Source organism: Ascaphus truei, chromosome 2 (assembly GCF_040206685.1).
Source record: "Ascaphus truei isolate aAscTru1 chromosome 2, aAscTru1.hap1, whole genome shotgun sequence".
Taxonomy (NCBI): domain Eukaryota; kingdom Metazoa; phylum Chordata; class Amphibia; order Anura; family Ascaphidae; genus Ascaphus; species Ascaphus truei.
In genome coordinates, this window is record NC_134484.1 from 410,926,929 (window position 1) to 410,945,383 (window position 18,455).

Sequence of the window (18,455 nt, forward strand, 5' to 3'; positions counted from 1 at the left end):
CCGGCACGTGGACTGTCCACAGATGGATTGTTCCTTCAGCAGGACCGTCGCCTCGGCCTTCACTGGAGAAAGTTACAAGCCCTGGCTACTTACAGCCGAGGTTGGGGAGAAAACCGTCCAGGCCCTTGTAGATTCGGGCTCTGGGAAAACTCTGGTCTTCCAGGAACTGTTACCGCCTAACGTGTGTTCTTTTGACTCCCCATGGAGTATAGAATGTATACACGGCGATGTAAAGCGGTATCCGACGGCCAAAATCCGGCTACAGGTAAAAGGCCAGGAGGCCTACCTCGAAGTAGGAGTCGCTCCTTGGCTCCCTGCCCCCGTTGTGCTCGGCCGGGACTGGCCTTTTTCTTTTCGGACCTAATGGCTCCAGTCTCTCACGAGGAGCCTTATTCTATGGCTCAGGAGAACCCTGGCAAACTGTTTCCCTTCTCGGCAGACCTTTTTCCCAGTAGACACCGGGTTCAAAAGACTCGGAAGCAAAGACTCTCTGACAAACAGGACTGGTTGCAGAAATCTGGGTCTCAAGGTGACCATTCTAATAGCCAGAAGTCACAAATGATGACTGCGGATGGCCAGAGGGAGGGGGATATGGGCCCTGGAGATTTACCAGGCCTATACCTCCCTGATTTTCGCCAGAGGCAAAGGGAAGACCCAGTCCTTGCTAGACAGTAATACATGGTGGTAAAAATTGATGAGCAAATTTTGAATGCACAGGGGGTGATAGTATTCCCCCATTTTGAGCTATCAAATGATATCCTGTATAGGGTCAATAGGCAGACACAAACAGGGGATGTCACCAGACAGATATTGGTTCCCAAGGCGTTTGTTAAATCTGTGTTCACTCTAGCCCATACTGTCCCTTGGGGTGGTCACCTGGGCAGGGATAAAACATTGGACCGTATTTCATCCCGATTCTATTGGCCAGGGATGCATAGTGATATTGCTAAGCTATGTGTGGCATGTCCGGAGTGCTAGCTAACTAGTCCAAAGGGACAAAAACCAGCCCCTTTGGTTCCTCTACCCTTGGTGTCAGTTCCCTTTGAGAGGATTGTGGTAGACTTGGTAGGACCTCTAGAACCTTCTGCGAAAGGACACAGGTTTATTCTTGTAATAGTTGATTATGCAACAAGATATCCCGAGGCGTTCCCCCTGAGAACAGCAACGGCGAAGCAAGTAGCCAACAAGTTGTTGGAACTGTTCTCACGGGTTGGACTTCCCCAGGTTATGTTGACAGACCAAGGTACAAATTTTATGGCTAAACTGATGCAGGATGTCTTAAAATTACTAGAGGTCAAGTCTGTTCGGACATCGGTCTACCATCCACAGACTGACGGATTGGTGGAAAGATTTAACCGAACTCTAAAAGGGATGCTGAGGAAATTTGTAGATTCAGAGAAGAGAGTCTGGGATGAACTTCTCCCTTTTCTGCTGTTTGCAGTGCGGGAAGCTCCCCAGGCCTCCACGGGATTCTCTCCATTTGAACTGCTCTATGGCCGCCAACCCCGGGGTATCCTAGACCTCCTAAAGGAGTCCTGGGAGGAACAGCTGTCCCCTTCTAAGAATACCCTGCAATATGTACTAGACCTTAGGAAGCGCCTAGATGTGGTCGGCCATTTTGCTAGGGAGAATCTTAGATCAGCCCAGGACAGTCAGAAGAGACATTACAATCAGAATGCTTGCATGAGAATGTTTCACCCGGGAGACCAGGTGATGTTATTATTACCCAGTTGCGAGAGTAAACTCCTGGCCAAATGGCAGGGCCCATTCGAAGTATTCCGCCGCACGGGTGATGTGGATTACGAGATCGCTCAACCAGGGTCCAGGAAGGGTAAACAAATTTACCATGTGAACTTGCTGAAACCCTGGAAGATACAGCGGTCTCTATTCATCCACCCGGTGGAGGAGGAAACGGACTTGGGTCCTCAGCCCCCACGGGAGAACATCGTGGGTGATGATAAAATCCCAATGGGTAAACAGTTGTCCTCTGAACAAAAAGGGGACTTTTTAGCAATAATTACACAATTCCATTATGTTTTTTCTGATTTACCAGGGCAAACTAACTTAATTTCAAATGCGATCGAGACAGCACCTGGGGTAAAAGTACGTTCCCGTCCTTATAGGCTGCCTGAAAGTCGTAGGTCCCTGGTAGAGAAGGAGGTACAAGAAATGTTACACTTAGGAGTGATTTTGAGGAATCGTGCAGTGAGTGGTGTAGTCCACTAGTTATGGTCCCTAAACCCGATGAGATATCCAAGTTGCGGTATCCAAGTTTGACGCATATCCGATGCCAAGGGTGGACCAATTAATTGACGCCCTTGGTAACGCGGAATATATATCCACGCTGGACTTGACAAAAGGATACTGGCAAATACCCTTAGAGGAAAAGTCCAAATGCAAAACAGCCTTTGCCAGTCCCATGGGTTTATACCAGTTTGTGACAATTCCATTTGGACTGCATGGAGCCCCAGCCACATTTCAGAGACTCATGGATAAGGTGCTGAGACCCCATAGGACTTTTGCCGCAGCCTACCTAGATGACATTGTCATTTATAGTAAACACTGGCGGGCCCACCTAAATAGGCTGAAAGCGGTCCTCAAATCTCTAAAAGAGGCAGGGCTCACAGCGAACCCTAAGAAATGTGCCTTGGGTAAGGCGGAAACCAAATACTTAGGGTATGCAGTGGGAGGTGGAAAAGTAAGGCCACTAGCCGACAAGGTAGTTGCCCTGAAAGAAGTTCCGCCCCCCCCAAACAAAAACGCAGGTATGCTCTCTGCTGGGTTTAGCAGGATACTACCGGCGGTTCATCCCCAACTACTCGGAAGTGGCAGCCCCTTTAACGGACCTCACAAAAAAGTGTGCCCCTACACAAGTGGTATGGTCAAGGGAGTGTCAGAGAGCCTTTGAGGACATAAAAAAGTGTCTAACAGAGGGTCCCGTCCTTAGAAGACCAGACTTCCACAGCCCTTTTGCAGTGCAAACAGATGCACCAGAGATAGGGCTAGGGGCAGTGTTGTCACAACAGTTTGAGGGAGTTGAACACCCTATCCTTTTCCTGAGTAGGAAATTGTTCCCGAGGTAAAAAAACTACTCAGTGATTGAGAAGGAGTGCCTCGCAGTAAAGTGGGCAATCGAGGCTTTGAGGCACTACCTGGCAGGAGTCCATTTTACTTTGGTGACGGACCATGCTCCACTGAAGTGGTTAAATAGTATGAAAGATTCCAATGCTAGGTTAACTAGGTGGTATATGGCCCTCCAACCCTTCTCATTTGAGATTCAGCACAGGACGGGAAAAGAGAACGCAAATGCTGATTTCTTTTCTAGAGAAGGGGTGGATGGTCGGGCTTCAGCCGTGTGTAGCCCCAGCCACACACTAACAGGGGAGGAATGTGACAGGGTGAATAAAAGCCACCAGCTATATGCCTGGCAGACATATGTTTAGTCTGCAGTGCAGCAGTGATGAGGTTAACTTCAGCTGGGAAGCTCATGGCAATTAGTTGAATTCCTGCTGCCTAATCAAGGTGTGTTAAAAACCCCAGGATGTGCACACATGCAGCTAGCTGGTCAGGAGACAGGAGTGAGTTACTGAAGAGATTACTGATACAAGGTCTGTTTGCAAAGTACATGGTTTATGAACTGCCTGGCTCCTGCATGCAAAAGAGTAGCTGCCTTATTTTTCCTCTGTCTGCTAAAGAGAACCTTATTTTTGCTCTGTCTGCTAAAGAGAAACTATTTTGCTCTGCCTGCTAAAAAAAAGCTATTTTTCTTTTGTTTGCTGATGAGAAGTTATTTGTTTTTGGTGTGCTGTATGTTTTAAGGCTAAAATAAATAAGCCTTATTCAAAGAACCCGCGTGTTTAGTTGCATGTACTCTGCAACAATGCTCTTGTTGCTGGAGGCCTCCTAAGTGTGCAAACACAGAATTTGTATTTGATATCAAATGCTTTTGAAGCCAAAGGTGACACTGTGTGCTCATTTGCATGTCATTTCCCAGAATCCCTTGCTGCAGTGGAAGGACTGAATGCTACGAGATAATGGTGAAAACAGGGCCGCAGACAGTGGTGGATTTCCAACTAGGCCCGGGCATAGGGTGGCAAAATTTGGAGGCAGAAAAAATGTCTGCTCCGTATACATTTGCCATGCTGTCGGGTCTATCGGACCAAATGGGAAGGCACTTGCATGTGGCGGCCGCCTCCTTCACCAGCATGATGACACACGGCATCTCGTTGTGATGGTAACGCCGTGTCGCAGCACCAAATGACGCCATAATGTCGCATTACCATGGCAATGTGACGCCATGCGGTGTCACGTTGGTGAAGTCTGCTGCATTATTTACCGCTGCGTTTCAGAAGGAGAAGGAGGGCGGCAGCAAGGAGGCGGCCGCCACAGCTAAGTGCCATGGGGCGTCAGATTTTCAAATCCGCCGCTGGTTGCAGACCTGTCTGAGATGTGAATGCGCTCACAAGTGATATTTATATTTGCTGTATTTCTTATACATATGTCATTGCATTCCTAGAAACACATGTAATATAAACATAGTGTATGTGTTTGAATGACAGCATTGTAGACAGGTTCTAAAAATATATAAGAATAACTGATAGTAAACCGCTCACCAGATAGTAGTATAGTAGCTGGTGCAAAGGGATGGTACTGGCATAGCAAGTAAACAAGAAGACAAAGAAAGTCTCCCACAGATCCCTTTTACCACTGCACAAACAGGCTAATGATAAGTAATAGCAGGGGTAACGTGCTGCCTGACATATATCAAAATAGGCTATAGGGGAGATAACTTGTAATCGCACCCAATTCTAGGAGCGAACAATTACCACTAAAAGGCCTAAATATAGGCAAAACAATAAACTTTTATTAATAATATATATACACTATAACGACGCAAAATCAGTAAGCATTAAAAACATCTAAAACACAAGGTGTAGGTGATCACAGGAGGCTAATTACTATATATACAAATATATTTGGTTCATAAATTGAACCCTCCTGATAGTGCTGCTCAAAGTACAGGGGAAAAGATATAGAACAGGAGGTAGGTATAGGAATACCTATAGGTAGGAAGAATGCCAATATTCATAACCTATAAAATAACCACCTCCTAAATCAGGTAAGAGGGTGTAGCAGTATAGTGTATGTTAAAGCCACAGTGAACACAGAGTCCCATATATTAGCATATATCAGTAGTATAGCAATGTTAGAAGTGCCGTGATCAGTGTGATAGCGCTATTGAAGCGATTACTGCCGCCGTCATGGGAGTAAGCAGCATCCCACAATAGTAAACCAACAAATGCCAACAATAGCCATGGCAGAACAGTATCAAGCGTTAAAGCTGACTATACCACAGACTCCGGTATACACCCTTCCCTCCCGGTACTGGAGCAGTCTCACCCGTGATCTCCGACGTCAACGCGATGACGTCATCCCGACGTACGTTTCGCGCTCGGGGGCTGGCGCTTTCTCAAGGTAGGAGGTGACTTACTGAATAGCGCTGTCACTCTAAATACCCGTAGGATGGGGCGGAGCACAGGATCTCCCCAATCACACACTGAAATGGTGATTGACAGCCTAGGGGATAGATAATTGTACTCAAGGGGTTGAAAGGGAAATATCATTGACTGAACCCTTATTGTGCTGTGGCTAGGTTCATTGTTATGTACACACAAATGTATTGGATGTATGCAGGAATACACGACTGTTTGGATCCAAGATTAAAGCACACCTAAATAGACTAGATGAATACACCTAATTAGACTTCTTGGACAAAAGTGCACTCGAAAAGTATAGCTGAAGGTAGTGACCACAAATCCCTTTATACATAATACCTTGGGGCCAATATCTGAATGCGTAAGTGTGAATAAAAAGGCTATTTAGGTACATGTACAGGTAAATGGGTGTAACTGGAGACAGAGGTCATAGGTCTGAATGGGGGCCACATATGATGTATGACAGGCAGGTATAGGTAGTGTAGGACTGTGCTAACCTATGTCGTCCGCCCAGTAGGTCAAAACGGACTCTAAAATTATCTGTATAATATCCCCTAGGCTGTCAATCACCGTTTCAGTGTGTGATTGGGGATCCTGTGCTCCGCCCCATCCTACGGGTATTTAGAGTGACAGCGCTATTCAGTAAGTCACCTCCTACCTTGACAAAGCGCCAGCCCCCGAGCGCGAAACGTACGTCGGGATGACGTCATCGCGTTGACGTCGGAGGTCACGGGTGAGACTGCTCCAGTACCGGGGAGGGAGAGGGCGTATACCGGAGTCTGTGGTATAGTCAGCTTTAACGCTTGATACTGCTCTGCCATGGCTATTGTTGGCATTTGTTGGTTTACTATTGTGGGATGCTGCTTACTCCCATGACGGCGGCAGTAATCGCTTCAATAGCGCTATCACACTGATCACGGCACTTCTAACATTGCTATACTACTGATATATGCTGATATATGGGACTCTATGTTCACTGTGGCTTTAACATACACTATACTGCTACACCCTCTTACCTGATTTAGGAGGTGGTTATTTTATAGGTTATGAATATTGGCATTCTTCCTACCTATAGGTATTCCTATACCTACCTCCTGTTCTATATCTTTTCCCCTGTACTTTGAGCAGCACTATCAGGAGGGTTCAATTTATGAACCAAATATATTTGTATATATAGTAATTAGCCTCCTGTGATCACCCACACCTTGTGTTTTAGATGTTTTTAATGCTTACTGATTTTGCGTCGTTATAGTGTATATATATTATTAATAAAAGTTTATTGTTTTGCCTATATTTAGGCCTTTTAGTGGTAATTGTTCACTCCTAGAATTGGGTGCGATTACAAGTTATCTCCCCTATAGCCTATTTTGATATATGTCAGGGAGCACGTTACCCCTGCTATTACTTATCATTAGCCTGTTTGTGCAGTGGTAAAAGGGATCTGTGGGAGACTTTCTTTGTCTTCTAAAAATATATACTCATTTATAGACCAATATGAGCTTTCTCCACAGATGTTGTTTTGGATTATATTTCTACATTTGCATGGAAACTTGTGAGGTCTCAAAAGTTCATGTACAAAACAACTAAGCATTAACACGCTCGTGGGATGGAAAACCAACTAAACCAAAACACCAGTGCTCACTAGGGTTGAGCAATATACCGTTGGGATAATAATACCGCAGTAATACAAATGGACAGTAACTTGGTAGTTACCATTGTTAATTACCGCGATATTACGATTTGCTGGCTGCTGGGGTCTATGTGAAGCTGCAGCGTGTCCCAGAGATTCCAGCCTCACTCCCCCTCACGGCCACTTCTGCAGGGAGGGGCAGAGCTGGCAGAGGAGGGGGCGGAGCTGGGAGCTCCGTGACAAAGCTGCAGCATATAAATTCTATCGTCACCCGTTTCTCCGCCCCCCCCATGTCCCTTTTCACCCCTTCCTCCCCCAATGTCGTTTCACCCCTACTCCCCAAATGTCTCTCTTAAAGGGAAATTGTGGGAGAGGAAGGGGTTAAGAGAGAGATTTTGATGACTTACAATTGTTTGTTTTCCATTGGGTATTTATCGTTACGTTATCTCCATTTATCGTATTGATACCCAAAACACATATCCACAAAGGTGTTTAGCGTTACGATGTCCTTGCGTTAAAGGGAAAATGATTGCATCGATAAACTTTAACGGACGTCTGGCTTACTCGTATGCAATATAACAGAAAATGTGCTTGATAGCGCTCTAACAAACCCAATAACGTGCATATAATATGTGAAAAATTAAACAATAAGTGCCCAAATAAATAGGTGCCAAAATATAATGACAAAATAAGTGACAATATATAGTGAACTAAGGTGCTAAAATATAAGAGGCTTAACAGACACACTCAACCCTTGGTATGGGACTGTTTCAAAAGTCTTGCATGTTAAATTCTTCCAAAAGAACAAGAGGAGCGCAGCTTGCAGCCATGTGGAAATAAAAAGACATCACATAGTATAGCAATGTCATAAAGTGGATATAATAATAATGTGGCAGGCTCACGAATGGCTACTCACATAAAAGCAGCAAAAGGGAGCAGTCATCCAACTTTAAGGGGTGGATGTTCCCTGTGGTTTGTGCAGCAACTACCAGCAACCGATCTGGTTTCTGCTTTACAGAGCAGTTCCTTGGAGGTTATGGCTCCTCCCTTCAGGATATAGCCCTATACCAATTCTCTAATTAGCATAAAGGTATTATACACCTAATTGTCAGTCTCACATCACATTCCACTGAAGAGTAGGTGAGTGTCTATGGCCTGTCTGGGGAATGGCTCTCAACTTTCTGCTTCCAGCAGCAGTCCTGCCTCCAGCTACTTTATGCTAATTGGAGAATTGGTGTGTATGATTCACGGTATGATTTTTGGTTTAAAATTAAAGCACAAGAAAAGAGGGCTGGTGAGTCAGGGTCTACAATTCCAAAATGTTATATTCTAGTCAAATCATAATGTTCCATTGACTTTCTTTACATGCAATTTTTTGTAATCGCTATACCGAAGCTGTACTTACTGCTAGTAGATCGAAAAGTATAAACAAGCCTTCTTTTTCAAGAAAATAATCCTCAGAAGTGAAACACCCCATTATACAGCACCTCAAAAGAAACACACATTTATTTTCATTAGATTAGAAAGACATATATTGGAAGATGTCTCAAGCAAAAAGTACTACAGTACCTCATAAAATAAATGCAACATCTGATTCCAAATCCTACTATTTTAATACTACTAAATGTCACCATTTATAAATGTATACTATTTATAAAGAGGATAGTACTATACTATATATTTTGTAACACTGTTGGGCAGTGATACACTTGCACTGGAACACAATTGTGGACTTTAGAAAGTCCATGTCCAAAATAAATGCAATGTTCTGTCCATACAAAAGAAATAATTTGAAAACCGCCAAGGTAGAAGTATGCAAAATATTCATTGCACTTTTTTTTATATAGTTTTATTACAATGCAACACTGTACACTGTGTAAATTATAGTAATAAAAACATCTTGCTTAAGTTTATTGCCTGGATCACTGTCTTCTATTAATGTTGACTTGACACGATTTTTATCAAAATATTTCCACCATGTTTTTCATTTTGGTAAAGGATTAAACAATTTGCAATATAGTTTGCCATGAAAAAAAAAAAAACTTTTTGAAAACAGACCACGGTAGAATTATGCAAAAGAACATAGGATTTCCTGTCATTATTTAATGCATTTTAGATTTTTATGTAGTGGCTTCCTGCAATTAAGGCGTTAGTAACCTTTTTAGAATTAGTTTAGAAGGAGTAGCTCAGTGAGTAAAGACACAGACTCTTAAAAACAATGATACTGCGCTTGAATCAGGGGATCCTGGTTAAATTCCCGGTGTCAGTTCCTTGTGACCGTGGGCAAGTCAATTTATCTCCCTGTGCCCAGGCACCAAAAATCATAGATTGTGTCTGTACTAACAAATGTACAGTGCCCAGGATAAGGACGCTATATGAATGTTGCACAAAGACACCAACTGCGCATCAATTCGGTATAACACTAATTTGATTAAACAAATGTTGTACAGGGTATATTTTTATTTAACTTACACTTTTAATAACAGGTATAATTAAACATCTTCCTTAATGCGTCATAGACTAATACAAACAATCTTAAAGAAGGATGTTTAGTTAGCTGTGGCAAACAATTTCAATATTTTACTGTACTGTGCTAACTAATTATACATTGAGATATGTGTCTTAAAGGAGCAGCCCATGCTACTTAGAAATATTTTGGGGGGTTATTTAAAAAAAAAATAAAATGTATTACCTGAAGTGGGTTGTCCAACAAAGACAATCTATGGTCCTCGGACCTCCGGTACCAGTGCTACAAGCAGTTTTGCCCATCGGGTAAGAATACTTGCCCAGTGGATTGGCAGTGGGGTCAGGCTCGCTTCGGCAGTGAATTGGAGATGACATTGCAACTTTTTATTGATGACCCAGTAGCCATACAGTATTTGTAGTTTATAGACAGAAACTTTAAAAAGTTAATTTTACTAGCAATTGGGGAGTCCCCAATAATAATTTTGCGGCAGAATGCCGCTTTAAAATGAAATATACTATGAAAAGCCCTATGTATTTTGTTTGCGCATGTTTTCAATTTGCAAAATAACGGACAGCAACATGTTGAGCGACTTCCCTTGTTTGAGCAATGCTTACCAAACACTGTCCAACGTGCAAAACATGAGTTTGTTGTGACCTAACCCACTATTCAACTTAGTGGGATCCATCTTTAGCAGTAAAAGTAGAACATCCACCCCTTCTGATCCAAATAAATCCTGAAAATTGTGGGGAAGAAAAAAAGGTCAAACTTTTTGTTAACTAAGCACAGATAGTTACCCTATATTGTAACACCGGACCAATGCTAAAAGCCTATCTAACTCAGGGGCCTACTGATTAAACCGCAAGAAATTCATTTTTAAAACTTTATTTTATTCTCTATCCTATATTATTTATATGTATTATGTATTCATTAAACATTTTTCGCTTATCTAAACCATGAAAAGTCAGCAATTTTAGCGGCAATTAGGTTCACACTGAAAATTTGTGTGTTATGCAAACTGTGTATGGTAATAAGGAAGTCCTGCAAAAATTAGGTGTTCACATAGCAATCTTTAAACTGTGAAATTGCACTGAAAGAACGAGAGAAAGTCCATTATATTAATATCCCTCTTTCCCTATATACCGCCAAAATACTTACAGTAACTTGCTCTGTTTTTAGGCAATGCGACATAGTAAAATAGAAAGGGATTCAAATATATTACAGAATGATATCCAAGTTGCAGGAGTTCGATAAAAAGAAATATTAAAAGCTAGATGGATGTTGATAGCTCATCATCTGAAGACTTTGATATGATTTTATTAATATCTTATGAGCATCAGCAGACTTTTCAGCCTATCCTGGTACTGTAAAAACAATATGCAGTAATGTTCTTTAATGGCAAAAGAGACTATTAAACTGCCTACAAAAGTTCTGAGATGCGGAAATAATATTCAGCTATATGATTTTGTTGCGTTATGCTACACTATTTCTACATGCTCCGTATCTGGCTATAAAAGGAGGCAATTAAACAATACTTAATATAACAACATATTGCAGGTATGACTATAGCCTTGTGAACTATGAACTTTGGTTATCAGTTCTCTATGTCTTACTTTTACCCAAATTCAATGCCTACAAAAATGCCATTTCATTCCCTCCGAACAGTGATCAATTTTACCACGGAACAGGAGTAAAAAGTAGGAACAGATTGTGATGGCAGGAAGGATACTTCATATAAGTTGAGGATACAGCATATTAGTTTTCAGGGCATATATAAAATACTTATATTAATTAAGATTATTGAGCCACTAACTATTTTTTTTTAGGTTTCATTAACATAGATAGAATCACAACTAGCATCTATGCCCACAAATAGCATCTATGTGAAGTCGCTTCTCCGTGTCATGGAAGCCTCCAAGAAAGTGGTTCTCACACCTTCCCTTACGGCTACCAGCCACACAGTGTATTAGCAGTCACAGGTGAGTGCACATCATTTACATATCAACAGAATGTTGGATGGTTTCCTCAATAATGTGATCTGGTTCTGGGACCTTATGAAGAGGGCTGATAAACACTGATATGATACACATTCAAATAAATACGTTTCTGATGGTTCCCTGCCATGGAGAAGCAGCTTCACAGAACATTGAACAGGGCCCAAGAGATTAAATATTATGACACTTTCATGTAATTTGTAAAAGTAGCTTTAGAGTTTAAAGCACTACAAGGGGTGGCCAACTCAAGTCCTCAAAGGCCACCAACAGGTCAAGTTTTCAGGATAACTCTGCTTTAGCACAGGAGGCTCAATCCATTTCTCAGTCATAATTACTGCGCCACTGACTGACCCAGCCGTGCTGAAGCAGGAATATCCTGAAAACCTTACCTTTTGGACTGGAATTGGCCACCCTTGCACTATACAGTCAATGTAAGTTTATACAAGATCATCGTTTTTAAATGGAAATCTACTGGCTTGACACACAGTGTTTTCAAAATTAATTTCCACTGTGTTTTTCAACTTGGTAAAGAATTAAAAAAATTGCAGCATAGTTTGCCATAAAAAAAAATATTTTTTCATATCTATGAACATATTTCAGAATTATGATAATTTAGCTTAAACTGAATAAGAAATTGGACACAAACCTTTCTATGAAGGTCATTTTCACAAACAGAAGCCAAAATGAACAGTATATCAGATTTGATTTCCAAGAGAACTGTATCTTCTGATTCATCAGCATCATTAACACTGTGTCGCAGTATTCCTTATTACGAGACAAAACGCAGGGTAACTATTTTGCTAACATTTTAGAAAACAAAAAATCCTATCAAATAGCATCATTTTCATCTTGCGTCTCTCTTTGCATCGATTTACTGTATCAACGCCATTGCTAAAAATTGTGTCCCATGTGTCAGCTTTTAATTAAGGAGGTATCAATATGAAGAGTTAGGAAGGAGTTACACAAAGTACAGATTCTAATGAGAAATCTAAACGGGTGTAAAGTTCTCTGAAAACAATTTGCATCACTTAGTAAACTCTCTTACACATGGGGGCAAACACAAGCAGAAATTGGAGCAATGTATATAAACAACTTTGCACATGATGTTGATCATCAGCCCTTGTGTCTTTATTCCTCACTTCATTGCAATTGTCTCAGTGTAAACATTTTGACAAGCCTGAAGTGGCTTATACCTTCATGCTAATACCAGGCATCGAATGGAAGGGACATTATTAACAATCTTCTTACATTTGACTCGGCAAGAAGTCAGGGCCATTTTGATATTTATAAAATCATTCGAGGGCCATCCAAAATTATCAACTTAAAAATTAGCCTGCTATATTTGGTCAAACATTTAATGAACTCACCACTAATGTGATGGCTGGAACTGCTTCTCTTTGGGTGACTGACTGACTCTTGGGTGGTGGGTGACTATGACTGACTGCGGGTTGGTGTCTGTGCACACGCGCGCACGCGCGCACGCACACACGCACACAAATCGGGCTGGCGGGAGGGAAATCAGACTCTCAGACCCACTCTCTCTCTCTCAGACCCACTCTCAGACCCAATCTCTCTCAGACTCTCAGACTCACTCTCTCTCTCTCTCTCTCTCTCTCTCTCTCTCAGACCCACTCTCTCTCAGACTCTCAGACCCACTCTCTCTCTCAGACTCTCAGACCCACTCTCTCTCAGACCCACTCTCTCTCTCTCTCTCAGACCCTCTCTCTCTCTCTCTCTCTCTTTCTCAGACTCTCAGACCCACTCTCTCTCTCTCAGACCCACTCTCTCTCAGACTCACTCTCTCTCTCAGACCCACTATCTCTCAGACTCACTCTCTCTCTCAGACTCTCAGACTCACTCTCTCTCTCAGACCCACTCTCTCTCTCAGACTCTCAGACCCACTCTCTCTCTCTCAGACTCTCAGACCCACTATCTCTCTCAGACTCACTCTCTCTCTCAGACTCACTCTCTCTCTCAGACTCTCAGACCCACTCTCTCTCTCAGACTCACTCTATCTCAGACCCACTATCTCACACACTCTCAGACTCAATCTCTCTCTCAGACCCACTCTCTCTCTCAGACTCTCAGACTCACTCTCTCTCAGACCCACTCTCTCTCTCTCAGACTCTCAGACTCACTCTCTCTCTCAGACTCACTCTCTCTCAGACTCTCAGACCCACTCTCTCTCTCAGACTCTCAGATTCACGCTCTCTCAGACCCACTCTCTCTCAGACTCACTCTCTCTCTCAGACCCACTCTCTCTCAGACTCTCAGACTCACTCTCTCTCAGACACACTCTCTCTCTCTCAGACTCACTCTCTCTCTCTCAGACTCTCAGACCCACTCTCTCTCTCTCTCTCTCTCAGACTCTCAGACCCACTCTCTCTCTCAGACACACTCTCTCTCTCAGACACACTCTCTCTCTCAGACACACTCTCTCTCTCTCTCTCAGACACTCTCTCTCTCTCTCTCTCTCTCAGACACTCTCTCTCTCTCTCAGACACTCTCTCTCTCTCTCAGACACACTCTCTCCCTCTCAGACACACTCTCTCTCTCTCAGACACACTCTCTCTCTCTCAGACACACTCTCTCTCTCAGACACACTCTCTCTCTCAGACACACTCTCTCTCTCAGACACACTCTCTCTCTCAGACACACACACTCTCTCTCTCAGACACACACTCTCTCTCTCAGACACACACTCTCTCTCTCAGACACACACTCTCTCTCTCAGACACACTCTCTCTCTCTCAGACACACTCTCTCTCTCTCAGACACACTCTCTCTCAGACACACTCTCTCTCTCTCAGACACACTCTCTCTCAGACACACTCTCTCTCTCAGACACACTCTCTCTCTCAGACACACTCTCTCTCTCAGACACACTCTCTCTCTCTCAGACACACTTTCTCTCTCTCAGACACACTCTCTCTCTCTCAGACACACTCTCTCTCTCTCTCAGACACACTCTCTCTCTCAGACACACTCTCTCTCTCAGACACACTCTCTCTCTCAGACACACTCTCTCTCTCAGACACACTCTCTCTCTCAGACACACTCTCTCTCTCAGACACACTCTCTCTCTCTCTAAGACACACTCTCTCTCTCTCTCTCTCTCTCTCTCTCTCTCTCTCAGACACACTCTCTCTCTCTCTCTCTCAGACACACACTCTCTCTCTCTCAGACACACTCTCTCTCTCAGACACACTCTCTCTCCCAGACACACTCTCTCTCCCAGACACACTCTCTCTCTCAGACACACACTCACTCAGACACACACTCTCTCAGACACACACTCTCTCTCTCAGACACACTCTCTCTCTCTCAGACACACTCTCTCTCTCTCAGACACACACTCTCTCTCAGACACACACTCTCTCTCAGACACACACTCTCTCTCTCTCAGACACACACTCTCTCTCTCAGACACACTCTCTCTCTCAGACACACTCTCTCTCTCAGACACACTCTCTCTCAGACACACTCTCTCTCTCTCAGACACACTCTCTCTCTCTCAGACACACTTTCTCTCTCTCAGACACACTCTCTCTCTCTCAGACACACTCTCTCTCTCTCTCAGACACACTCTCTCTCTCAGACACACTCTCTCTCTCAGACACACTCTCTCTCTCAGACACACTCTCTCTCTCAGACACACTCTCTCTCTCAGACACACTCTCTCTCTCTCTCTAAGACACACTCTCTCTCTCTCTCTCTCTCTCTCTCTCTCTGACACACTCTCTCTCTCTCTCTCAGACACTCTCTCTCTCAGACACACTCTCTCTCTCAGACACACTCTCTCTCTCTCAGACACACTCTCTCTCTCTCAGACACACTCTCTCTCTCTCAGACACACTCTCTCTCTCTCAGACACACTCTCTCTCTCTCTCAGACACACTCTCTCTCTCTCAGACACACTCTCTCTCTCTCAGACACACTCTCTCTCTCAGACACACTCTCTGTCTCAGACACACTCTCTCTCTCAGACACACACTCTCTCTCTCAGACACACACTCTCTCTCTCAGACACACTCTCTCTCTCTCTCAGACACACTCTCTCTCTCTCAGACACACTCTCTCTCTCTCAGACACACTCTCTCTCTCTCAGACACACTCTCTCTCTCAGACACACTCTCTCTCTCAGACACACTCTCTCTCTCAGACACACTCTCTCTCTCAGACACACTCTCTCTCTCTGACACACTTTCTCTCTCTCAGACACACTCTCTCTCTCTCAGACACACTCTCTCTCTCAGACACACTCTCTCTCTCTCAGACACACTCTCTCTCTCAGACACACTCTCTCTCTCTCTCAGACACACTCTCTCTCTCAGACACACTCTCTCTCTCTCTCTCAGACACACTCTCTCTCAGACACACTCTCTCTCTCAGACACACTCTCTCTCTCAGACACACTCTCTCTCTCTCTCTCTCTCTCTCTCAGACACACTCTCTCTCTCTCTCTCTCAGACACACTCTCTCTCTCTCTCTCAGACACACTCTCTCTCTCAGACACACTCTCTCTCAGACACACTCTCTCTCTCAGACACACTCTCTCTCAGACACACTCTCTCTCTCAGACACACTCTCTCTCTCAGACACACTCTCTCTCAGACACACTCTCTCTCTCAGACACACTCTCTCTCTCAGACACACTCTCTCTCTCAGGCACACTCTCTCTCTCAGGCACACTCTCTCTCTCAGGCACACTCTCTCTCTCAGGCACACTCTCTCTCTCAGACACACTCTCTCTCTCAGACACACTCTCTCTCTCAGACACACTCACTCTCAGACACACACACACACACACACACTCTCAGACACACACACACACACTCTCTCTCACACACACACACTCTCTCTCACACACACACACTGTCAGACACACACACACACACACTCAGACACACACACACTCTCAGACACACACTCTCAGACACACACAGGGGGAGGGAAATCTGATCGGGGGGATCGGAGCAGGTGCCCTCCGCAACTGCTGCTCGGTGTGGGGAGAAGGAGGACCTTGTAAGTGCGCAAGGGGGGGGGGAAATCTGAGCACCGGGGATTAGAGCAGGTGCTCTCCTCCGCAACTGCTACCCGGTGTGGGGAGGAGGGCCGTGTAAGTGCACGGGGGGGGGGGGCGGAGCAGGTGGGGATCGGAGCAGGTACCCTCCACAACTGCTGCCCGGTGTGGGGAGGAGGAGGAGAGGCGGTAGTGAGGTGTCTCTCCCACCGCAGACTCGTTCTTCTATCCCCCAAGCCTCTTATACCCCCTTCCCCCCCATCCCCCACTCCTCTTATACCCTCTCCCCCCCGGAGCGCTGCTTACCCGCACCGCCCTGGTGATACTCAGGTCCTTAATCACCTCAGGCAGCTGCTGCCACACACAGACAGTGACACACAAACACAGTGACACACAAACACAGTGACCGTGACACAGACAGTGACACACACACACACAGTGACAGTGAGATACACACACACAGAGAGACAGTGAGACACAGAGACAGTGAGACACACAGAGACAGTGAGACACACAGAGACAGTGAGACACACAGAGACAGTGAGACACACAGAGACAGTGAGACACAGAGACAGTGAGACACACATAAACCGTGAGACACAGACACACAGAGACAGTGACACACACACACACACACACAGAGGCAGTGACACACACACACAGAGACAGTGACACACACACACAGTGACACACACACACACACACAGAGACAGTGACACACACACACACAGACAGTGACACACACACACACAGAGACAGTGACACAGACACACACACAAACACACACACATACACACACACACAGTGACAGACACACACACACAGAGACAGTGACACACACACACAGAGACAGTGACACACACACACACACACAGTGACACACACACACACACACACACACACACACACACACACACACACACACACACACACACACACACACACAGAGAGACAGTGACACACACACACACACACACAGAGACAGTGACACACACACACAGAGACAGTGACACACACACACACACACAGTGACACACACACACACAGAGACAGTGACACACACACACAGAGACAGTGACACACACACACAGAGACAGTGACACACACACACACACACACAGTGACACACACACAGACAGTGACACACACACACACACACAGAGACAGTGACACACACACACACACACACACAGTGACAGTGCCAGACACACACACAGTAACAGTGCCAGACACACACACAGTGACAATGCCAGGCACACACACAGTGACAATGCCAGACACACACAGTGACAGTGCCAGACAAACACACATTGACAGTGCCAGACACACACACAGAGACAGTGACACACACACACACACACACACACACACAGAGACAGTGCCAGACACACACACAGTGACAGTGCCACACACACACACAGTGACAGTGCCAGACACACACACAGTGACAGTGCCAGACACACACACAGTGACATTGACACACACACACAGTGACATTGACACACACAAAGACAGTGACACACACACACACAGAGACAGTGACACACACACACACACACACACACAGACAGTGACACACACACACACAGAGACAGTGACACACATACACGCACACACAGAGTGACACACACACACGCACACACAGAGACAGTGACACACACACACATGCACACACAGAGACAGTGACACACACACACACACAGAGAGACAGTGACACACAGTGACAGACACACACAGTGACAGTGCCAGACACACACACAGTGACATTGACACACACACACACACACACACACACACACACACACAGTGACATTGACACACACACACACACACACACACAGTGACATTG

General features: G+C 44.7%; 1 protein-coding gene across 3 annotated transcripts in view; it reads right to left on the minus strand.

Moving 5' to 3' along the window:
- The window catches only part of CFAP69 (cilia and flagella associated protein 69), a 97,674-nt gene that overhangs the window by 41,227 nt on the left and 37,992 nt on the right, over window positions 1-18,455 (minus strand). For all 3 annotated transcript variants that reach the window (XM_075587473.1, XM_075587474.1, XM_075587472.1), the window contains exons 14-16: window positions 12,230-12,348; window positions 10,207-10,325; window positions 8,531-8,612 (exon numbers count right to left, since the gene is read on the minus strand). In XM_075587473.1, the coding sequence (XP_075443588.1) occupies window positions 8,531-8,612; window positions 10,207-10,325; window positions 12,230-12,348 (320 nt within the window). The remainder of the gene's footprint in view (window positions 1-8,530; window positions 8,613-10,206; window positions 10,326-12,229; window positions 12,349-18,455) is intronic.